This window comes from Pygocentrus nattereri, chromosome 20 (genome assembly GCF_015220715.1).
Source record: "Pygocentrus nattereri isolate fPygNat1 chromosome 20, fPygNat1.pri, whole genome shotgun sequence".
NCBI lineage: Eukaryota > Metazoa > Chordata > Actinopteri > Characiformes > Serrasalmidae > Pygocentrus > Pygocentrus nattereri.
Genome location: NC_051230.1, coordinates 24,543,430 through 24,568,630, shown reverse-complemented (window position 1 = coordinate 24,568,630; position 25,201 = coordinate 24,543,430). Strand labels below are relative to the sequence as shown.

Sequence of the window (25,201 nt, the reverse complement as noted above, 5' to 3'; positions counted from 1 at the left end):
ACCATGCCCATCCCTAGCATGGGGAATGGATGTGAGACATGCTTGAGAGCTATATGCAGGTATACTCTTACCCATACTTGGTTCATTGAGAGCACTGTATCTCTCTCTAAGGGCCAAAGGAGTCAGGGTCCTCCTTCGGTCCTCACCACCTACGATCTGACATTAGGACATAAACTATGATGCTTATGATGTTAGAAACAAGTGTATGTATCACATTGAATGGGAAACAATAGAGTTTAAATGTCTCCAATTCATAGGTTTAGTTACCTTTATGCATGGTGGCATGGTAATATTAAGGTTACAGAGTACTTGCTGGCTGTCCTCATATTTGGTAGACTTGCGCAAAAAAGACAAGAAACCGGCTGGGTCTTTACTGCTGTCTCTCACCTGGAAGAGAGGAAAATTATCAATATACAAAGCAAAAAGAGATACAAAAAACCAAGAAAACCTATACTTCACTGTTGTCACTGAAATTGATATGCAGAAATACATATCAAAAAGGTGACAATGTTTACAATTACAGTATTCCTTTAAGGGATAAGAGACCACTGTTAAGATAATCAGGCAACAAAATCTGAACATCTACCTTCACAGAGACAGGAAGTCTGTTGTCTCTAAATGCCTGGAAACTAAAACAGCGGGGCTGTTGGGTAGCCTTCCTCATGGGGACCAAGTTACCAGAACATTCCAAGTGTAATGGCATGCCCTCCATCACCTGAGAGCAATGACAGAGGATGGCAGAACCATGCACTCAGGATCGTACTGAATACATTCCAACTGAACAGTTTCAACAACTTCAGGCATAACATTTCAACATTCATTGTCTTTGCAAGTGTATTAGGTTTATTATGCCTCACCTTCACACAAATGGTTGTAGCTACTTCCTCTAATTAGTGGATTTTACTACTTTAAGGTGCACACTCCTCACATTTCTGCAAATATTTTATTATATCTTTTCATGAGACAACACTATAGAAAAGAAATTTGGATATAACTCATAGCACTGTATATATATATAACTGTATAGCAGTATAGATTTACCGTCCTCTGAAAATGACTCAACACACAGCCATTATTGTCTAAATCGCTGGCAACACAAGTGAGTACACCTCACAGTGAACATGTCCAGATTGTGCTCAAACTGTCAATATTTTGTGCGACCACCATTATTATCTAGTACTGCCTTAAACCGGGTATGGAATTCACCAGAGCTGCGCAGGTTGTTACTGGAATCCTTTTCCACTCCTCCATGATGACATCATGGAGCTGGTGGATGTTAGACACCTTGCACTCCTCCTCCTTCCGCTTGAGCACCACAGGCGCTCAATTGGGTTTACGTCTGGAGACACACTTGGCCAGTCCATCACCTTTACCTTCAGCAAGGCATTTGTCATCTTGGAGGTGTGTTTGGATCATTATCATGTTGGAAAACTGCCATGCAGCGCAGTTTCTGAAGGGAGGGGATCATGTTTTGCTTCAGAATTTCACAGTATATGTTGTAATTCATGTTTCCCTCAATGAACCGCAGCTCCCCAGTGCCGGCAGCTCTCATGCAGCCCCAGACTATAATGCTACTACCACCATGCTTGACTGTTGGCAAGAGACAGTTGTCTTGGTACTTCTCTCCAAGGTGCCGCCGTGCATGCTGGACACCATCTGAGCCAAACAAGTTTATCTTAGTCTCGTCAGACCAAAGGACATGGTTCCAATAATCCATGTTCTTGGACTGCTTGTCTTTAGCAAACTGTTTATGGGCTTTCTTGTGCATCAGCTTCAGAAGACGCTTCCTTGTGGGACGATGGCCATGCAGACCGAGTTGATGCATTATGCAGAGTATGTTCTAAGCACTGACAGGCTGATCTCCCACTTCTTCAACCTCTGAAGCAATGCTGGCAGCACTCATGAATATATTTTATTGCATATCACATCCTCAGAGAGTTCTTTACCATTTACAATGACTGACCATATTCAGTGGCCAGTATGAATTGTCCCAAAACAACAAATTTAACAGCCCTGTTCCCCTTTCACACCTGGAACCTTGTAACTCTAACGAGTCACATGACACCAGAGAGGGACAACAACACAATTGTGCACAATTGTGCTGCAAGTTATTTAGACATTAATGGCTGTGTGTTGAGTCATTTTCAGAGGACAGTAAATCTATACTGCTATACAAGTTGTACACTGACTACTTTGTTATATCCATGTTTCATTTCTACAGTGTTGTCCCATGAAAAGATATAATAAAATATTTGCAGAAATGTGAGGGGTGTACTCACTTTGGTGAGATACTGTATATACAAATACTTCTAAATAAAATATGATAAATGGACAATACATGATATATGGATGAAAGCTGTCATTGATGGATGAAGTCATTTTACACTTTAACGTAACAAAGATAAGTTCACATACATGAACAACTTACATTTTTAAACAAACTCTGCTCCACTGGCTTTGTTTGCCACCTTTTTCTTGGTGCTGTTTTTTATTCCTTTGCATTTTTCATGCACAGAGGACTGTGGGTAACCTGAATGTAGGCTGCATTTCTAGGCTGTATACAAAGGGTTCATTACTTTGGAATGGCCTATGACACAGTGGCAGAAAAACACAGCCTACCTCAGCTGTAGTCTAGGTTTACACCTAGACTAGAACGCAGCTTACACCAATAAAGGTCCTTGGGAAAGATGCCTAACATTATATTTGCCTTGTTTTGTAACATGATAAAACTATAAGTCATTTTGTCTGGCAAACACCATAAATATAACTGCAAACTGCAGTACCACCAGTAGCAATATTCCAACATCTAGTGTAAACCCATTCCAAAAGGGTAGAAATTATTAATGCAGGAAAGCAGACATAAACTTCCTGTTAATCCCCTTGATCTTGGAAGAAACACTGGATAAGCAGGTGTTTGCAAACATAAACACACTGGACATATAGCGTACATTCCAACAAGCCAAACTGAGTTACTGCAGTGTATATACCAGGCACACATGTCGTTAGTGTTTGAGTGCTAGAATGGACAAAACAAGTGGCCTTAAAGATTCCGCGAAAGTTTGTCCTCATTTGGACATACATTTCCACCATGACAGTGTGCCATGTCATAAGGCACATATCATCACCAAAAGGTTTCAGGAACAGGAATTTTTATTGCTTCAGTTGTCTGCACAGAGCTGGATATCTAGTTTATCAAGCATCTAGAGTAATGTGGTTAAGGGTGTAGACTGTTCTGCTGTCCAGTCTGCAGCAGCCATTTCCAAATGGTACAGCATTCCCGCATAGCACTTCTAAAACAATGTAGAATCCATAATGAAGGCCAAAAGTGACACATTATCATACTGGATTGTGTTGCAAACTCATAAACTGATAACAAACTAATAAACTGCAAACTCAGTGAAGGGAAAGCTTTGAATGTGTTTCAAGTCAGTAAGTAGGGACCTTACCTAAAATGTTGCTGTTTTTTTTTGTTATTGGACTCTCTATGATTCATAGGCTTTGTGTCCTTCTGCTTCCACTGATGCACTTCTAACTTTGTTCAGATAAACACCTTAAACTCTATAACAATAACACACTGTAATAAAGTGTCTGACCTCAATGTCTCTGCTGCGGGCCACTTCAGTGAAGTTCTCATGCTGCTCCAAGGTCTTGTCCATCTTGTCGTCAGTCATGCAGTAGCAGCGTAATCGGCCTTCCCTTGCCTCGTTCATCTTAGCAAAGACCACGAATTTGGCCATGTATGGCACAGCTGATAGCTCACGGTACAGTAGGTTGGCAAAGGAAACTGCTTCTGCAGTTCGAGGACAGTCAGCTAGCCAGAAACTGCAGCAAAGAGAAACAACAAGTAAAAGAAGTTACAAAAAGCTGCCAAAACTGCATAAACAGTAATTTCCAATTTTTTTTCATATACTTGTCTTACCGTGCAGACACATTGGTGGTAAAATTGGCACAGTCATTGGCATATACGAGCTTGGTGGTGCCAGTTATATCCTCCCATTGGGCTGGGGCAGTACCACCTAAGAAATGCAGAGGGCCTGAGGTTAAGTAAAGTAATTCTGTTTTCATTCTGACTGAAATTTTACATCATGTTTTTTTCAGTGGAAACACTAAATATTCTGCACTTTCCTAACATGTTGACAGTACTCCACTCTGCTTTGCCAATCTAGATTACGCATGTACAAAGGTAAAGTGATCAACGTTAAAGGGTTATTTAATTTTTTTCCCATCATATATATACAAAAGCATAGTAGTCAGTTTGTATCCTTTTTGTCTACAAAATGAGAATTATCACAAATGTTTATGGTAAATCACAACTCATTTTTTGACTGCCGTTCTTATAACATGACAGCATGATTGCATACTAAAGTGAAGATGCTGGAACACTTTGTAAAACATGAAATATGCCCCTAATTAAAGGATCACTCTAATATGAAATTATTCTCTATGCTAACTATATCTTTAACCCAGTATTTATGACAGGACAGACTTATACCAATGACACTGCAAAGAAGACGAAGGCTGGTGGTGTCTCCCTCGCCAGCGTCTCGTGGGCTTTCCCTCCAGGAGGGGGGCAGAGGGATGCGGAGCCCGATGGGCCGATGGAACTTGCGGCGCCTTGGTTCTACGGTCACCACAGGGCTGAAAGTGGCCTGGTTACCCAGCAGCTTAGCCACTAGTTCATCAGGGACCGGCTGAGCCTGGGGACCAGGAATGGAAGCAAAGGGGACAAGGGATAGCAGTGTGGCATGTTTGGAGAGGAACAGAACAGATAAGGTGAAGCATTGGGAGAAAAAAAATGAAATGGAAGTGGAGGTAGAGAAAGGATGAAGACAAAATGTGGCAAAAGATGTGTAATTTAAAGAAGAATAAAGACAGACAAGAAATTAGTTTACACATGTTGGTATGATATTGGTGTGATAAAAAAGTAAGGAGAAAGAAAGAAAAAGAATTAAAGAATGGAAAGGAAAAAAAGTGGGACAGAATATGTGAATTTGTGGATCAGAAAACATACAGCAAAAGAAAAGGAGAGGCACAGAATATAGGATAAAGCAGAGGGAAGAAAGAGAAGACATCAATATATTAATGATTTTGGCAATGATGATAACAGAATAGCAAGCAAGACACAATTGTTCTGGTAAGACAGGTATATTTATTATGGTAAAAAAGTGTTACAAAAGTTTCCATTAAATCAAATCTCATTCAAATAATTTGAAATATTCACATCAAAGAAAAGTGTTTGGACCCTGCATATTTATAAAACTTTTTAAATTGTGACTATATATGCATATTTATAAAACTTTTTAAATTGTGACTATATTTAAAATTAGTGCAAATATTTACAAAATACAATATGAGTTTTTCAAGTTTATATTTAATTTCAAAACCTAAATAGTAATGTTCAGTAAAGATATAAATAAAAGGAAATAGCATGGAAAGGCACAGATAAAATACTGACAGTAAAAAGTAATCAAAATTTTGCTGTGGGCCTGTGGTTACAGTAGCATGAGAACAGAATAAACGCACTTGAACCCAGTAGAATTATGTAGCTTAGAAAATACAGACACTTAAAGGAAGAAATAAATTTGTGAAATTATGTTAGTTTTTATCACTGTATAAATAAAGGAAATAACATGGAAAGGCACAAATATTGGTAGTAAAATTTTGGTTAGGACCTGTGGTTACAGTAGCATGAGAACAGAATAAATGCACTTGAACCCAGTAGAATTATGTAGCTTAGAAAATACAGACACTTAAAGGAAGAAATAAATCAGTGAAATTATGTTAGTTTTTATCACTGTATAAATAAAGGAAATAACATGGAAAGGCACAAATATTGGTAGTAAAAAGTTTTGGTTAGTGCCTGTGGTTACAGTAGCATGAGAGCTGAATACATGCACTTGAAACCAATATAATTATGTGGTTGAGAAAATACAGAAACTTAAAGCTAGAAATAAATAAGTGAAACTATGTTAGTTTTTATCACTTTCAAAAGCATAATGTTTATGTTTTTGAAGTATCAGTCATTTAAAAAGCTCACTGATGGTTATAATGGCACGTTCCCATTGCTCATCATAGAGCCTGGTTCAGCCTCTTAAGCACTTACTCTTACTTTCATCAACTTAACCAAAAACACATTCAGATGTGAAAAAAACAAAACAAAAAAAAACATTCTATCAGTGTAACATTACAGAAACTGTTTTTAGATAAAGGTGGCTCACAATAATTAGAGACCATTTAAACAGGCATTCAATAATTCACTTTCATTAAGTATCAGATTTTAAACAGAATTAAACTCAAATATCAACAAAATGTTGCACCTTATGCCTTATATCCCTTTTGACACACTCTTCTAACTAATCCAGTGCACTTTCCTCCCCAAAATACAATTTTGCTACTAAACAGAGCACACCTTAAATATCAATGTAATGTCCTGTCCAAAACCAGCCTGATAAAATGACAATGGGATTCCTTTTGTTTCACAGGATCAAAAGTTAACGTGACATTTATATGTGATATTTGCTCAACTCAAATATCATTTCATTTGCAATGAAGGAATACAACATGTGACATGATCAAACAGAAGTAGTATCTAAAAATCTGGAAAGGCATAAAATAAGGCAGGCAGTGCTACATCAAGATGACCATTGTCCTCCCTCTTCCTCCTTCTCATCCTCCCAGCTCACCTGCAGTCCCAGACGAACCCTCTTGGTGACGGCTGTCTCAGGAAAACTGGCCTGAACCATGGGTAGAATTTTGCTGGTCAGGTGACCCCCCTCAGGGCCAATCAGTTCACTCTCCTGTTGGATGCGGGAGACCACGGCAAAGTAGAGGGGAAAGTCAGTAGAGATGATGCGCCTGATCCGTTTCTTTCCAAGCTCCTCCTGACTTTCTAAATCTAAGAAAGAGAATGCAGAAAAGATTTTACAACATTTAAATGCCATATTAATGACAAATTGGCTAAATATGCTGTGAGCTTTCAAATTTTAAATTCTTCAAGTGTAGAAAGTTAACAAGCAACAATTTCTCTACTAAAACTAGTAGAAGAGTAAAAATGCATTGTGACTCATTTTGTGATTACATGTTTCAATGAATATTACAATTGTTCAATTATAATTATAATTCAATTACAAATGGTTACTTGGCCAAAAGAAAATTCTCTTTTGCTGTTTTTTTTCAAATGTAAAAACTCAGTAAACAAACAATCAGTCTTTATTATGTACATATCTGTACTATCTATGCTCTGGTATTGTGTAGTTCCTAGTCACATTGGTGAATTCAGTGAATAAAAAAAATGGACCAAAAGGAATCATGGTTAAAGATTTTTCAATGCAATCATAACATTAGTATTTGAAACTAAATTATACATAAGCTCCTACCTTCGTCCATGCCATTCAAAATCGTCTCCAACACTTCATCGCCATAACGATTGCGATGCTCCTTCCAGACAGAACCATTTTCGCTCCTCAACACCACCAGCTCTCTGTCTCCCCGACCAAGTGCTGCAAAATGAGGGATCTCCACAATCACAGGCCTGTAGAGAAAATGGTGTGTGGTTGCTTAAGTTGCTTCAAGGAAATTTAAGGATTTCAAGATTTACTTTTAACAAGATGTTTCGTGAAGATTGGTCAAGATCCAGTACTCACCCCAAGAACTGCATGCCAGCTGGCCCAAGGGAGATGATTCGGCTGGCCAGTCCTTCACCCTCCACCAAGGGGGGTGGAGTGGACAACTTTTGGGGCTTGACCAAGCGGCAGGTGATGCGCGTGGGGGCAGCACATGTCCGCGGTGGGATAATGACACGCAGACCATTATGTCTGCTTCCTCGCATTGAGCCACCTCTAGCATCCACCATAAAACTGACCAGGAAGCTGCAAAATTAGGAAATAAGCTATTTATTGTAATCACACAATAAAAAATCAGTAGGGCTCTGTGCTGGCTCTTCAAAAACAATAGCGTAATGATTGCATTTTTGTCACTTGTCACTGCATCATATACTGTTAAAAAATGGTTCCTCATGAGTTTTTATAGATAGAAAATAGAACCATGAACACTCAAAGAACTATTTACATCCTTTAATGGTTCCTCAGATTGATGGAGAATATGTTGTATATGGTTCTATACAGAACCTATTTTAAAAGGGTTCTATATAGCACTAAAACGGGTTCTGCTATTGTTACGATGTATACTTGTAAGATCCATTCTATGACTTTGGCTTAGTTTTTTCACAAAATAATCATACAAATACTTTTGATTATTCCTCAGAGTGTTCATGGTTCTATACAGAACAATTGTCGTTACAGGAACCATCTTTGTTAAGAGTGTAAAATTCTAACAACTGTACAGTATTGAACAAACCACAATCTGCCCTTACCCAGTGTGGATGGGGCTGGCCACTGGACTGACGTTATCTGAAGTCTCTGTGGCTGGACTGCTGGGGATCAGAGAGTCTTCATCATAATCTTTGGGCATCGGGATAGGGGTGTGCTGCTGTATGGGCAAATGAGAGAAAGACATTGAAGACCAAAATACAGAGAAAGCAATACAAAATACACCATACTATCCTACAGCTGTTGACCTTTGTTTATCTTTTAGGTTTTGCACCCATAAATGGTTAAAGTAAGTTTTATATGCTGTGGTGAACTTGTCTATGTTCAAATGTATGAGTGGCTTAAAGGGCAATGGGGTTTGAGAGGAAAAAAGAGGATGAATAAAGCTAAACCACTGACAGTCTTTATGAAATGGAATCTGTCATCCCACTTTTTCCAGTGGGGACCAGGTGAGGTCAATCGGGTCACTTAATAATAGGCCCAGGTGCCTTTATGACGCAGCTCTCCACTGAACATTAACATCACAAACATTTAGCATGACAAATACACTTGAACCATATAATGAATTTACTATTATAACTAATATAACTTGTTTATTATTTGCTAACACCTATAATTAAAAAATGACTTATTAAAAAAATACACACACACATTTTCAATGTTATATTTTTCATTTTACAATGCTTATAATAAATCTAAATAAGGTAAATGTGCTATTAATATTATTATTAATTTATTATTTTACAAACAAAATAATTTATAAATAACATAAAATTCATACATTACAGAATAAGTGAATACATAAACAAAAAGGTATGTGGAAAATACTAGATGAAAAACCAAAAGGTTATAAAAATGTCTATCCACTTCATAAATGTATGTACTCTGATAGCTGAATCTCATTTAAATTAATTAAGAATTACTGTTAACACATGCCTTCTTATTATTTTTATTTATGTACTTAAACAGTTCCATTCCTTATACCATTGGGAAACCTCTACTTTAGTGCAGTATTCTTACAGAGAAAAAAAATTATTTTGAGGCTATAAAGCGATGGTCAGGCCGGTGGATCAAATGACAGACAGTCCAGTCTGCAGAAGAGGACAGGGTCATATGGTGACCTAAAACATCTCAGATGTACCTTTTAGTAAGGGACTGAAACCAGCCTGAAATGAATGGAAGTGAACAGAGAGATTCTCTCAAATTGTTCTCTCATGCCCAAGCAGCCTTACTTATAGATGCATACATCTATGGCAAAAGCTGGGGGCCTGAGCTAAACATGCTGGCCTTCTGACAAATATAAAGCTCTTCAGAAAGTCCTGACAGAGTGGCGATTTATAAATATTATACATGGGTAACAATAAGGGCATAAAAATTTACTTAGAATTGATTCTAATCAGTTAACAATATTCTATTCAAATTCTATTCAAACATACATGTATCAGTTTGATATTGGCATGTATTGGGTGTATTTATAGCACTTTTCATTGTAAATCAGACAGAATTATAGTGAAATTTAAAATTTTATGATGCACTGAACCAGTTCCTCTAAAACTGTAACCTAATCAAATTGTTTTGATGTCAGAGATTTGAACAAAAAGAGGTATACCTGCTCCATTTCATGCTCTTTCAACATGACAGTTTCAGGGGAGACACAAGGAATCCTTGGAAGAGCAGGTGAGTAGTTTCTGTTGAGGGACATAGAAAAAATGTTAAGCAAGGCTTTGATAAATTTATTAAAATGGAATAACATTCACTATTTGGTTTTCCAACTTCATAATCCCTGTTTTTAAATCTCTCCATTGTAAATCAAACTACTGTAAATAATATCCTGTCGATTTGGCAGATGCAACTCTGCCTTCTTATTGTCTGCCTTTTTCTCCCCGGATTACTATTGCATAATGTCCAATAACATTACTGCAGCCCTTTCTCATACTCTAGCACTGGCTTGGGGGAGAGGAAATCTTCATCATGGTCCTTCATGTCGTCCATCTTCAAGTACCTGGCACCTTCTGTCCCCAGCAGCTCCTCGCCTGCCGCAAGGGAAGGGAGGAAAAGAAAAAAGAGTCAGAGAATCAGAAGCAGACAAGAAAGAAAACATAAGGCTTTACAATATGCCATTTCCTAAGCACTGTATGAGCTGAAATAGTTTTACCAGTGGAGGTTTGGTAATGTAATTTGTTTTGACTTTAGCCGGATAATTCACAACAGTTCCCCAAAAAGACCACAGGTGGATTGAAATATAACAGCTTGAGTGTATGCATCTGCAACAGGAGCCATACTACATGCAACAACATGCAGAGACTACTAGCAGGTTTTGTTATTCCATTAGAGTGTCTATTGACAAGTTTTGTTATCCTGTTAATATAAGATGGAACAGGATTTCTGTTACTGGGGGAGCTCCAGGTCCAGTGATTATGTCTAACATCTTGTGGCAAAGTAAGGACATGCAAATTCAAACAGAAGTAAAATCTTGTCATTTCAATTAAATCACCTCCTCGGGTTAAACTAATTCATCTTAAATAGGGCTTTAGACAGGACAAGTGAGTGAAATGGGGCAAAAAAGGAACTTCAGAGAAATTGTTGTGAAAACAAGAAAAAAAGTTAGTGATTTTGTCACACGGACCACATGACAAAACTGCCAGCCTCATTAGTGAAAGCGTCTGTAAAAGTGAGGGATTCAAGAAAAATTAAGACCAAATTCACCAGAGATATGTTTATATTGCACTTTGACACTCACCCAATTACGAAGATTCTAATATGATATGGTAATCACAAAATGCAGTGGTAAGGAATTAATGAAAATTTTGCTGGAAATTACATCACAACTTAACACACTTTTCGTATAATTCTGCTTTGCCCACATTTCATAAATGAGGCCTATTCTACATTAAAATGCAAGACAATGACGAAATGTTCTGTGAAATCATTGTCTCAGATAGTCCCCAACAATGAATGCGTCACCTATTCATTCCGTATCAATCCTAAACTATACTATAAACTATATACAGCCATGTGCAGAAGTTTGTCTTCCCTTTTTGTTGAATTCATTGTTTTGTTAATTGTTCCAGTGAAAAAGAGTTCAAATCCTGTACAGGGAACAAATTCCTGCATACTTCTATGCTCAATTGCTATTTATTTGCTGAATATCACATTAAAAAAAGAAACAAAAAAACAAAACCAAAAATATTTTAGGCATGTAGTGTACTTTATCCAAATAAGTTAACATCAATAAACTTAAATTGTGCACCAAAATGCAATATTTGTTTGTTCCCTTTAGAGGATGCGCTAACCTATTATCACTTAAAAATATATATATAATTTGGGTGTTTTGCATGTGACTGTACACTGCAAAAAATATATATTTTGGCAAGTGAATCTCAAATCTAGTTGACATATTCACTGTTCACAGATTTCCTTGTACAAGAAGCCCTTATAATAATAGCTGGTGATTTACAATATTTCAGGGTTCAACCACTGTTCATTATCTCAGAAAAAACATTGAAGAGTTGCTGGATAAGTCAAAGGGGAAAATCTGCAGACTGACTGTATTACACACCACAAAGATTCAAAGAAAGGAATTCATAATAATAACCTATGAAAATAGCTTATATTTCAGTTTCCAAGATATAAGAATCTCTTCTTAAGAAGAAGCACACTCCACATTCAAATAATAGTTAACTCAAACATACATGCACTTTCTTTTTATTAAAAACCATGTACAATCTCCACAAACAGACCAACAGTTCAAAAGAAAAATCCATTTTATATTCAGTATCTGCTGAAATCACTGGCTAGAATTGAATTTTTAAACTTCTGTTTCCCAAAGGCTGCAAATCCACTTACCTGAGCTCAACCCATGCTAATCAGATGAAATCCACTGCTGTTTATACATAACAAATCCATAAAGAAACTTTGTCCTGTTGTGAGTTACAGGTATTACTGGGTTACTTTTGTTTTTGGTTGTTTTGAGCTGGTGTCGTGAGTAAGTAAAGTAAATACTTATGTGACTGCATATGTCTGGTTCACTTAATACAGGGAAATGTCTGTTTGACATTAGTGGAAGACAACATCTTCTAAATTTAGATCAGTGGTGACAAGCTGTCAGTTAACTACACCAGTAACTAAATATATCATGGCTGTTTGCACTATGAATCCTGGTTTGCACATAATATATCTTTTTCACTGACTCTGTGGATAGAAAACTGTATTTTCCAGTTAACCTCTGAGGTGGGTAGAGTAGCTTACACATACACTGTTGTAGCAATAGTGTAATACTGATCTGGTTTCAATACTTTTTTTAAACATGCCCTTGCCCTATGACACAAGGGGCCACTCATACCAGAAGAAGAGGAGGGGACATTGAGGAGTGAATTATTTATATTTACATTTATGTATCTAGCAGACGCTCTTATCCAGCATAACTTGCAATCTAATTATGTTACAGAGCTAGATGAATATAGCATTAGGAAACTTGCCCAAGGACACTTATTGGTGTTGTGAGGCATGCTTAACTGGGCAGGGACTCAAACCACAGTCTGCTGCAAGGAAGGGAATAGCATTATTCACATCAGCACACAATTTTCTACATGACAGCTGATAACAGGAGCATTCAATCAGAATGCACCCACCAGCTAAATTAACAAAGTTTGTAATGCATTTTTATCAATAAAACATTTGACTAAGTTCTTACTAAATTTCAATAAAATGTAGTTTTTCTGGCTATAAGCATGGCTTTAAAACTGTGGTTTATTGTCCATATTTATTTATTTATTTTTGTTGTAGTTGACTGTTTAGGTAACTAGCAAGCAAGTGGAATAAAGTAATAAGCAATAGAACATGAGAGGGAGTGTGTTATTGCAAAGTGACACCACAGCTGTGATTTGGCAGACCTCGAATGTTCTATTGCTTTTATACAACAGTTAAATAAATGAAGTAAGAAATTAATAAATTGGGCCATGAAAGTGGCATTTAATGTTTTAATGTTAGCAGTTAATTCCGCCAAATTATAGTTCCTTAACAAGCAGCTTGTTGCTGCATCAGAGTAATGAGTTGCGCTCACTCACTGCACAGCCAGCAGTTCATTCTCCAGTTCCTTACACTAAATTCCGAAACTGTCATCATCACTGAGCAGCTTTTTTGTTTTTTATCAATTCTAAATAAATTAGAAATAAATTCTAAACAAATTATAAACATCACTATTTATTCCCCTCTGGGGCGATGAGGTAATCTCCCCTCCCCATTTACACAATTCCATACCATTTTAGTCCCCATCACGTCCTTACCCCTTTTGTGGTAACGTTTAGACCCAAACGCATATGATGCTTTTTTTTTTTGCCCATGTTTCATTTCATCTATATCCTACAGTGAATTAGTACATCATGAATGACCATTTCTCCAAATTGCTAAGGTGAACTTAAAAACATAAAATATTTATGGGAATATACTTTATTTAGATTTCACTCTTAAGAATTTCTACAGGTGCCAACAAATGAGGCATACATAGGTTTAAGAAAAATACTTTTTTCATGACAAGATTTACTTTTTTCTTTCAATCCATATCTTAAATAAACTTTAGACCTTTGCTAATATTTTGAATGAAAGATCAAAAAGAATAAATAATTAAGAATATTCTTTACAGCAAATTTTGCTCATAATTACCAGGCATGACAATATTTGTGAAGGGCACTGTATCAGCATAGGAACTGAAATTTAGCAAGGGTGCAAATTGGGGGACCAATATCAGGAGGCTAAAGCTTACAAACTGCAATTTAAATGTAAAAAATAGTCAAATCTCATGCTTTACATGTCAGTATTAAAACAAAAAACTGACATTATCAACAGAAATAGAAATGTCATACATATTCAATTAAATTTTGTTGCCTGTTACAATGGATTTTGCATCGTTCCATTGTGTCATTAAAATTCCTAGTCAGATCTGCATGTTGGTATAAATATTTGAACAAAATATGCAATAATGATAAATGTGACGAAAAGAAAAAAAAGATTATTAATATTAATATTAATTAACAATATAATATTAATATATAATTACCAATAATTATTAATAACATTTACCACATAATTCAAGAAAAATAATATATATACAGCAATAAAGTGTTGAAAATTATTCTACATTAGTGCCTCTTTCTTTTTACTCTAATAACTACAATCAAACGATCTAGTGAATGCACCAGTGTTTGATAAGCCCTAGTCTTCTCTTTTGGTATCATTTGGTCTAAAACACAATGAAAAAAGTCAGAAGTGTTATGTTAACCTGAGGCTGAGGTTAGAATAGAATTTTCAACCATTTGTCACTGTGTTTTGCACACTGTGAAATTAGACCTCTGCGTTTAACCCATCCGTGCAATGAAACACCCACATATATGCACACTAGTGAACCGACACACTAGGGGGCAGTGAGCACACTTGCCCGGAGCAGTAGGCAGCCCTATCCACGGCACCCAGGAAGCAACTGGGCGGATCGAACCGGCAACCTTCCGGTCACAGGGCTGGTTCCCTAACCTCCAGCCCACGACTAATAGGGTTAGGATTAGGGCCAGAATTAGAATTAGGTTTCGGGTTGAGGTTAGGATTAGGTTTTGTGTAAAGATGGGTAAGGTTAGGTTGCTGAATGGAAGTAATATGTTGTTCATGTAACATATCAACAATACATCCACTTAATGTAAGCAAAATATCATCAGCGCATCTTCAGGTCATTTACCTCAATGTACTCAGATGCTTGACTGCTGCTACTTCACCAATATGTTATTGATGTGTTACTGATACTCTGTTAAAAGTTTATTAATTATCTACAAAGGACAACTCAAAAGTGTTACCCATTAATAGCATTAATTCACCCTCATGGAACTATGAAAGCAAAATCCAATGCCACCAAATCACAATAATAAATAATAAAGAGATGTTCTGAATAACTGGTCAGCATAAAAGTGAAAAAAACTGGTCTGCTTTGGGATAATGTGAGCAAGGGTTAAGAAGGAGAGTATTTTAGTGGTAAAGGTTAGATTAGTGGTAGAGGTTAGAAATGTACAAGAAAAGAGAAGATACTGGCTTGGTTACTGATGAATACATGCTAATGGTACACCATCACCACTATCACAAGTGTGAGAATGTGGGTGAGAACAAGTTTGTTACATCTATTTTAGTGCTCGAAATGGTGTAGCAATCAATGGTCACTACACAGACAAGATAAAGATGACATTCATACCTAGCGTTAGTTGTGCGACTCCTAGAAAAAGCAAGAGGATCACAGTTTAAGTTCTTTGAAAACTGCTCTCCAATCCGCTCTTCTTGCTCTTTTTACAAATGAAGTTTGCCATTCCATTTTCAGGAACAATAATAATGGCTACTAATGAATTATTAATGTGAAAAAAGTAGAATAAAAAAAAACTAGATTGTCGCTTTACCTTCATCCTCAGAAACATCCAAGATCTCATCAACTGTCTCAGGGAAACTCATCCGATGTTTTTCAATCGTAGTCTATGAAGGAGATATTTAGAGTATGATACACATGATACTAAATCATCAACACTATTTATGCTTAGTAATAAATATTAACTAATACATGTTACCAGACTAGTGAATGTGTTAAATATATTTCTATTTCACAGAATTTATTTCCAGACATTTAAAGAAAACTACAAATTAGGAGTGCTGAATTCCTTCTGGGCCACAGCTCTGCAGTAATACTCTAGGCCTACGAGCGCATAAACTGTATAAACTTAGTATCTTTAGGGTGACTCACCATAGTAACTGTTTCTTCAGTAACCAGTTTAAGGACATCAATGACTGAGATATATCCAAGCCGCTTTGCAATGGCCAGTGCAGATGTACCATTCTGAGGGAGAAGAAAAGTTTACGCTATATTTTACTAGAAATATACCATTTTCCTGGAGCTAATGTTGTTTTTTAACATTTATTTATTAATCAACTTCTCTTTGGGATCAATAAAGTTCTATCTATCTATTACAAATTTCTACCATGAATGGACAACTAGTGATACAGAACAGAGTGGCAGTAAATATTTAAAAACAAAAAAATATGTTCTTACAGTAGTAATTTCATTGGGCTGTGCACCATGTTTCAAAAGTAATGTCACAATGTCAGTGTGGCCCTGCTGGGCAGCCTGGTGAAGAGGTGTATATCCCGCCTACACATAAAAGAAAGTTAATACTCAATGTTGCATTGAAACACTCTTTGAAAATATAACATATTGAAAATATAAAATATAATCAATATGTAATAATTGTTGGTTACCCTCGTCTTGCTATTAACGTTGGCCTGCTGCTGTAAGAGGAATTTCACCATTTTTATATTGCCATAATGACAAGCCACATGAAGTGGAGTATAGCCCATCTGAAAAAAGACAAGAAGAAATTACTTTACATAACTTAGATAATAACACTCAATTTGTTATTTCAAACTTTGAAAGATGCAAATTCATTACACTTTCATTAACCATTGTAACAGATATGGTCATTAAGACAGTTTGTTATTTCAGTATCTTTGAAACTTTCAATCGGTCAATTAGAAAGTTGTGTCTTTTTGTGATTACTGCGACTGCGACACTGGATTTACAGCAGTTTTTAATCAACATTAGCAGCTATATTTGCAATTTGTTAGTTTAACAGGTTGGTGTTGAAATTCACAAGGCAATATTTTAATATTTTAGACTGAAATGATCTAATCTAAAAACATTATATTTCTACAATCAAACAAAGGATTAGGATAAATTAGTGTTCACCTATGTTCAGTAGAACATCCAGTAGCAGTGTGCTACTTTGAAATTAGTAAAACAGTCTCCACTTTGCCTTAATATAAAATGTTCAGGAACTGGTTTTGCCCTGCCTGGACAATGGCAAATCTTCCTTGTTTGTGGCTTACTGGCATGTGGCACAAAAATGCACAAGTACAATAATTGTGAAAACACTTACACAATGTACTTATTTAATGAGAAAATAACGCTAGGATGGGGAAAAACTGTGAGCTCTTGCAGACATTGTGAGAGTTCATTGCCCGAATTTGTGATCACAAATTCCTGGAGGAACTAACTGGTATATGCATCATGGCTGTTGCCCCCAAAATATTCATTTACTGTTTAGTTCTGAATTATTAAGTGTCATCATATGAGTAGTGTTTCTTTAGAATTTCATGTCTTCTGTTTGAGTCCAACCATCTTCTTGCTTATCCAATGACTTGGTTCTTCTCATAACATATTCATAGAGCACTTCAGATTTGATATCTGGGCATTGAGTGAAAGGTGAGGCTTAATTTGGTCAAGAATCCAATTGTTTATTTTCTTTGTCATCCATTCTCAAAAGCACCAAAGTTCAAAGGCATTAATATTTTTCTGTTTTGCTTTTTTAATATTTTTACATTCATAAAGAACTGCAGCAAAGACCATAGCATGCTCATCTTGATCTGAAGTCCCATCTTGCTATGTTGCAGTAATGAAGAATAAACCCTAATTTAAGTTCATGCAGATTCTATAACTGCTGCAGGAAAATGGGCTGGGTCACACCTTAATGGATTTGTCCTCTTTAGCAAATGCAGAAGCACCAATAAATGAAAGTACATGGCTGCCATGTTTTAACAATGCCAAAGCTGGCATGAGATCTTACCCGTGTAGCAGCATACACTGATGCACCCTGCTTCACCAGAATGTCAGCAATGCCCACATGACCTTCCTGGGCAACAAGGTGAAGTGGAGTCAAGCCACTCTGAGGAGAGATTTTGAGAATAGAGAGTGGCTTGTCTTTACTTGTTGACAGATAGTGCAAAGATGTGTTGCTGCATTAGGTAGAAGTTTGAGGACAGCCTTACACACAAAGAAGCTAAAACTCTATCCATGACCCTGAAGCCTGAACACTGAGGCTCCAATCAGAAAATGTTAACAAATCTCCCTACATTGTGGCGATGTGATTCCTCGTTAGGGCATTATTAGTGTTCTTTGTAATTGAAAATTTAGCAAAAGAAAGTACACTTGCCTTGTTGCCTAGGTTAACATTAGCCTGCTTGGAGATGAGCAAGGAGACCATATCTGCTCGACCCTCTTGAGAGGCCAAGTGCAGGGGTGTGACCCCTTGCAATGACTCAGCGTTGGCGGAGGCACCATACTGCAGCAGGCTACTGGCAACCTCCACCTGGTTCTGCTTGGATGCAATATGGAGAGGAGTGTAGCCATTCTACGGAGAAATAGATTAATTTGTTATTATATAATAAAACCATGATCAATATTTAATAAGTACCCTTTTTAATGACAAAGTTATACAGATACATCTTTGGATATTGGTTTTCTTCATGGTTTCCTAGACAAAAATCTAATTTACACAATTTTCCTCTTATCCCAAATGTAGATCATCAGCCAAAGTCACAGAGTCTTTAGTTTCTTTTTAGTTTGCCACCAGAACTATTAGGCTAATGTAGTAAATAAGTAATGGGAACTTTTAGTTACCAGTACTGTGCAAAATGCATGCCTAGATTATCACACATTCTCCTCATTTTCCAAGTAATGTCCTACAGACTTGCTTAAAGGGTTTAAGACACTGTAACACACCGATTTAAATAGACATGAACAAAAGTATGTCAAAAAGTTAGTCAATTTAGTTTTCAGGGTGTGATGATTTAGCCATGCAGTTTTCATAATACAATTTTCCATTATACTGTTAGTTAAACAGCAATGTAAAACTTCAGACACCAAACTTGGCTGATTCACTACGTCTATGGAAAAAAATGTGTTAATCTAATTTGGGTGAATCATCACTTTAAGAAAAGCTTGAAAAGATCTATGTGTTCTTTATGTTCTTCTGTATGTTTACGTTATATATATATTATAATAATCACAAGCTTAAAACTGCATTAATGCACTTCATTGTTTAAAACCTGTAAGGTGAAGCAGTACTGAATTTACTTCAGATGTTAGTAAAGGCTTTGTGGTTATCTACTCACTCTTGCTGCACTATGTGGTGATCCGCCCTTGCTAACCAGTAAGTTGACCACGTCCAGATTGTTGTGATGAACAGCCACATGCAATGGTGTGAGCCCATTCTACATGAAAGCATCAATAACCAAACAAACAGAAGAATTTTATATGAAAATTCTCAAGCATCAGCTACAGGGGTATTAAGCTGCCCTGAGCTGTGTAGCAGTGGAACTACTCTGGAGTGATTGAGCTCTATTCACTGCCTTTTGGGATGCACTGGAATGGGTTTTCTGATCCAGAACTAATTATCCAACAAGCACCTGATTCACTAATGCTCTTGTGCTTAAGTGTAATCAAAGCCTCACAGTGTTGGACAATTTAAGACTGTTTTTTTTTTGATGATTTACAGAAGATAAAACAGCTCTGTTCTGATTGGCTGCCATGTGCTAAGCCTGATTCAAAAAGCAGTCTAGGCCAAAACACTGCTTGAAACTTCAATATGAATGAGTAAACTACTGTAAGCTGAATGGATGGATTTCGGTAGAATGAGTCTTGCACTGAATGAGCTCCTGTGTCTTATCACCATGTTGTAGAGTGGGTGGGAGCCATTGTCCATAATGGCCTGCAGCACAGACAGCGTCCAATTGTCCAATTTAATGGTTTCAAACTTAAGGAAAACTTAATATGGTAAAGCATATTGTGTGTTGTGCATATTTTTGCCATATTGCCAGCTCTTAGTTCCAACATACAATGTAAAAAGAAGAGGCTGCTACTGCAGCAAATGAGGGTTAAACTCCCTATTAATGTTTAATGATCACATGGCTACAAAGGTTTGCACAATCCAGCAACTAACAAAATTATTCACACTAACATTTGAACATTTGAAGTTCCAAAAGAGTGCAAGGAACCAACAACTACAACTGTGACAATGGTTTATATGCTTCTTGTTTGTTGGATTTGCTTGCCCATGACTGAACCAGCAGCAACTGCTGCACCTTCAGTAAAGGGCTGTTTGGCGAGTGGACTGGTTCACTGAGGAACTGCTGGCATAAAGGTTATGAGCCTGAGAAAGTTCCAAATTGGAACAAGTGTACTGTCTAAATACCAATTTGGCAGGGAGATTTGTAAAATCCAGTTTCCCAAATCAGTTGAAATAAATAACAGTATTTTTGTGCTTTCTAATACAGAGTGGAGATATAGAACTTTCCAATATACAACTAAAAGAAATGTTCCACAAAATGAACTATCCACCACATTCAAGGTAAACAATGAGATTAACATGTTAAAAATTTAGGGAACACTAATTGCAAACTAGTAAGTTTATTAGTCACTTGCCCAATAACATTTATTTATTCCTTTATAGCTGTAAGTATGTAAATGGGTACACACCTTGCCTGCAGCATTAGGGTTTGCCCCTCTTTCGAGAAGCAACTCTGCAACATCCACCTTCCCATATTTTGCTGCCACATGGAGGGGGGTAAAGCCTTTCTGCAAAAAATACCATTCAAAACAAATTTAAATGAAAAAAAAAGGCAAAAAAGGAACTCGTTATGTTGACCTCATGCTAATTTACATTAGCTTTCATTGCTAGCTGTATTAGTATTATTTGAAATACAGCATGACACATCTAAGTATCGTAATCTAAACAGGTCAATGTGTCTTAAGAAGAGAAGCTTTCTAAAATCAACTCTATTAGTAAACTACTAATTTCCCCATAAGCAAAGGCCAGGAGGTATGGCTGAAATCAAGCTCTACCTTGGTCATCTTGGTCTGCTGAGCATTCATGTCGAGCAGGATACGGGCAGTCTGTGTGTGTCCCTCTCTGGCAGCGATGTGTAGTGGAGTGTGTCCAGCCGTGGTAGTGGAGTTGGGATTGGCCTTGTGCTCCAGCAACAGCTTCACTAGCTCTTTGTGGCCCATGCGGGCAGCGCAGTGCAACGGTGTCTGGTCATCCTATAGGAGGCATGCAGTCTTCAAGCAATTTGCTGTATTCAGTACATAGTCTGACATGTGCACATGTAGGCTTTATGTTTTCTTTAGGTGTATGTTTTCTTTAGGTGGGTCCTATATAAACCTCCCTACAATGCTCAGCACCAATTTATATCTGACTGGTATGAACTATGATTTCCTTCAAAAACCAAGATGTTTTAGTGGCTGGACTTAATTCCATATATGGAAATGTTAAAAATTCATAACTAATGAAAACTACAAGATTGCTGAGAATGCTGTTCATCGACTTCAGCTCCGCCTTTAACACCATCATGCCCTCCAGACTTTTCTCCAAGCTCAACACACTTGGAATAAGTCACACCCTGTGCAGCTGGATTATGAACTTCCTCACCTGCAGACCCCAGTGTGTTAGGATGGGTGAACACACCTCCCCCTCCCTCACACTCAGCACAGGTTGTCCACAAGGCTGTGTCCTCTCACCAATGCTCTACACACTGTACACCTATGACTGCACTCCAAAACACAGCTCCAATACTTTCATTAAATTTGCGGATGACACCACAATCATAGTCAATATCACCAACAATGATGAAGGACCATACAGACAGGAAGTCAAGCTCCTCACAGAGTGGTGTGCTGCCAACAACCTCTCCCTCAACATCAGCAAAACTAAAGAACTGATTGTTGACTTCAGGAGGTGAAGTAGAGAGCATGCACCACTGAGCGTCGAGGGGGTGGAAGGGTGAACAGCTTCAAGTTTCTTGGTGTCTACATACCCGAGGATCTCACCTGGTCGCTCAACACATCCCACATCATCAGGAAAAGCCAACAACGCCTTCACTTCCTCAGAAGGTTAAAAAAAGTCAACCTGCCACAACAGCTCCTCTGCAACTTCTACAGAGCCACAGTGAAGAGCAGCTTGACCAGCTGCATCACCGTCTGGTACAGCAGCGCCACTGCTGCTGAATGCAAGGCCCTGCAGAGGATGGTCAAAACTGCTCAACACATCACCGCAGCTGTCCTCCCACCCATAGAGCTGTCCTCCCACACATCCCAGCCACCCCTTGTTCCATCCTCTGCCATTCGGAAAGAGGTACCGGAACATCCGAGCCAGAACCACCAGGTTCAAGAACAGTTTCTATCCCCGAGCTGTCAAACAAGTCACACCGGCAGCATCGACCTGTGCTTAATAACAACACTACAGTTTGTTACCGATCAGCCTGATCACCCAGCAACACTACACACTGAGCTCCACTAACTCAGAGGACCGTATGCTGTGCACTTCATCTCTGACTGAGCCTTATTTCTAGAATATTTATATATTTATACTGTTACTGTTTATTTAAGATGTTACCTGAACATTATGCTGCTACTCTGTACCTGCACTGTACACTTTATATACAGATCACTGTTTACATCTCTTTTTTACCAATAGTACTTCTGCATTTACTGTACTGTACTGCAATTCACCAGCACTCTGTCTATATACCTGATACACTTGAATATCTGACTATACACTAACTGTCTATACGTCCAATACACCTGTAACACTTGCCTATGCATATCTTGTCTACGTTCGACACCTGTACCTACTGACCATGCACATTTTGTCTGTCTTTTAATGCCTTTTGTCTTTGCACTGTTTACTATGCATCTTTAATTACTGCATTGGAAAAGTAGCCCGATAGTGTTTCGTTATACTCTACTACCATGTATTGTATAATGACAATAAAGTTGAATTGAATTGAACTGAAGATTTTGATAAAGTCTATAGAAATATTGATGGAACAAAATGTAGTACATTTTGTTTCAGTGTGGGTGGGGAACATCTGTACCTTGGCTTTGGCATCCACTGGAGCTGCATTCTGTAACAGAAACTCTGCAACTTCACAGTGACCTGCTCGAGATGCCATGTGCAGGGGTGTTTCCACTTTCTATAAACACACACAAATTAACCTCTGACGAACATACATTTGGAGTACCATGAAATAACTGCATCTTAGAGTCATACAACTTCAGAATATGGCACCTTTACAACTGACATAAGGTGTGGACGTGCTTATAGTACAAAGTTGATTATCAGTTGCACCACAGGGGAGTCAAAGAATAAAGCAAAGGAGATTTAGAAATGTTTTCAAACCATCTCTGTTCCCACCGCCTGTTTCTAATTAATATTTCTGCAGTTAGCAGCCTTGAGTGCTACAGAGGAGATCAGCTTTAACTAGTCAGTCATTCCATGCAGTGGTCTGTTTGGGTTCTTGTCACTTGGCTCCTGCACTAGGACAGAATCAAAATGACATGCTGCAAATTGTTCCTTCATTCAAACACTGTACAATTACTAAGTTCTTTTGCTTCACAGCAAAACTCAGCTATCTCCTGAATCTCTCCCATTCACATGTTCTGGTTAGTCTGGAATATCGTCAATGCATTTCCATAGCACTGCTCAATTCATCAGTCTAATGGACACGATATCATTGGCCTCACTCTTTGGCTGCTAATGGAACTCTATTCCCTAGTGCAGAATAGAGTACAGAACAAAAATTATCAGCTGTAGTGTGAGGTGTTATCTAAATTAAAGTTATAAAAGTTGTAGAAAGTTCTTATAGGTGGCAGCGGCTCAGCAGTCTATAGATGCTATAAGACGCAGTGTGAATATGTTCAGATATAAGCTGCTGCCATTGAGCCCCAGAGCAAGGGACTAAGGTACCTAAGTACCTTTTGATGAAATGATTTTCTGAAATCTAAACATTTTTTGTGCACTCTCTGTATTACCCAGGGTTGTGGGAGAGTCTGTGACTCACCACATTTGAGGCATTTGGAGAGGCTCCCTTCTGCAGCAGAATCTTCACTATGTTGAGATGGCCCATAAAGGAGGCGACGTGAAGAGGGGTGAGCCCCGACTACAGATATGTTCACAGAAAATGACCGGCTACATATTAGAGACCATTCTTACACTTTGTTGTATAAGTAGGTGTGCCTCGAGGCTCAAAAATGGGTCCTGTTCTGTTCATTCGTGATAAAAATGGGGTACATGCTGTGTAAAGCATGCCTAATGATACAGGACTAATATTGAAACTAATTTTGGTAATACAGGCATCAGTTAAACAGATATCACAATGTTATATGGATTTGAATTCATGCAATGGATTTGTCAATGGATTAATTTCATCACCAGAATGAAAGCAAAACACACATTCAATGCTTAGACACAAATGTCCAGAGATTAACAGAGAAGCATGCAAATACTGTATTTCATTTCACTACTCTTTATAAATGTAAAAACTAGCATTGGTGGTTCGCTATTGTGGATGTTTTTTTCCTGTTTATTACCTCTGTCACAGCTTCCAAGGATGCCGAGTGTTTTAGGAGTAGATCCATCACACGGATGTGATTTTTCTTACAGGCTATGTGGAGAGGTGTAAATCCATTCTAAACATAAGCATGAAAAGCTGTGATAAGTAAACCATGTACAATGTGGCTAAACTAATTCCATTTACACAAGACACTCAAGTGTGTACGTGAACTAACCAGTGCACGGGTGTTAGGTTTGGCTCCTTTGTCCAGCAGCACTTTGGCCATGCGGTGATGCCCACAGTGTGCTGCCACATGTAGTGGTGTCAGGTGGTCTAATGTTATATCATCAATCTCAGCATTATACTGCAAGAGCTGTCGCACACAGTCCATGTGGTCCCCCTGAGCAGCCATGTGAATTGGGGAGAGACCATTCTGTAATGTAATAAAGAATAAAGAGTCAAACATATATGGGGGCAGGCAATGATGTTAAATTCCACTTAATTTGTATTTATTTTAGTTAATTTACTCTAGTTTCATTTTGATGAATACAAATCTCACATATTGACTGTACTAGACCAATGTCGATATTCACTGTTGTAACTCAGGCTTTTCTCCACACATATGTGGTGCTCTGTCCTCCATACAGCATGCCTAGTTTTAACTGTTTAAGTTATTGTTTCAGTGCCTT

At 37.7% G+C, this 25,201-nt stretch overlaps 1 protein-coding gene across 3 annotated transcripts in view; it reads right to left on the bottom strand.

The window, feature by feature from the left end:
• Window positions 1-25,201, bottom strand: part of ank1a (ankyrin 1, erythrocytic a) — a 149,993-nt gene that overhangs the window by 37,683 nt on the left and 87,109 nt on the right. For all 3 annotated transcript variants that reach the window (XM_017716272.2, XM_017716276.2, XM_017716268.2), the window contains 26 exons: window positions 24,748-24,945; window positions 24,550-24,648; window positions 24,021-24,119; window positions 23,055-23,153; window positions 21,025-21,222; window positions 20,659-20,757; window positions 19,296-19,394; window positions 18,335-18,532; window positions 17,969-18,067; window positions 16,605-16,703; window positions 16,399-16,497; window positions 16,093-16,185; window positions 15,755-15,827; window positions 15,556-15,576; window positions 10,264-10,360; window positions 9,937-10,015; window positions 8,372-8,487; window positions 7,644-7,868; window positions 7,377-7,531; window positions 6,684-6,895; window positions 4,493-4,697; window positions 3,920-4,016; window positions 3,594-3,822; window positions 587-715; window positions 268-387; window positions 72-156 (listed from right to left, as the gene is read on the bottom strand). In XM_017716272.2, coding sequence (XP_017571761.1) covers window positions 72-156; window positions 268-387; window positions 587-715; window positions 3,594-3,822; window positions 3,920-4,016; window positions 4,493-4,697; window positions 6,684-6,895; window positions 7,377-7,531; window positions 7,644-7,868; window positions 8,372-8,487; window positions 9,937-10,015; window positions 10,264-10,360; window positions 15,556-15,576; window positions 15,755-15,827; window positions 16,093-16,185; window positions 16,399-16,497; window positions 16,605-16,703; window positions 17,969-18,067; window positions 18,335-18,532; window positions 19,296-19,394; window positions 20,659-20,757; window positions 21,025-21,222; window positions 23,055-23,153; window positions 24,021-24,119; window positions 24,550-24,648; window positions 24,748-24,945 — 3,322 coding nt within the window. The remainder of the gene's footprint in view (window positions 1-71; window positions 157-267; window positions 388-586; window positions 716-3,593; window positions 3,823-3,919; window positions 4,017-4,492; window positions 4,698-6,683; window positions 6,896-7,376; window positions 7,532-7,643; window positions 7,869-8,371; window positions 8,488-9,936; window positions 10,016-10,263; window positions 10,361-15,555; window positions 15,577-15,754; window positions 15,828-16,092; window positions 16,186-16,398; window positions 16,498-16,604; window positions 16,704-17,968; window positions 18,068-18,334; window positions 18,533-19,295; window positions 19,395-20,658; window positions 20,758-21,024; window positions 21,223-23,054; window positions 23,154-24,020; window positions 24,120-24,549; window positions 24,649-24,747; window positions 24,946-25,201) is intronic.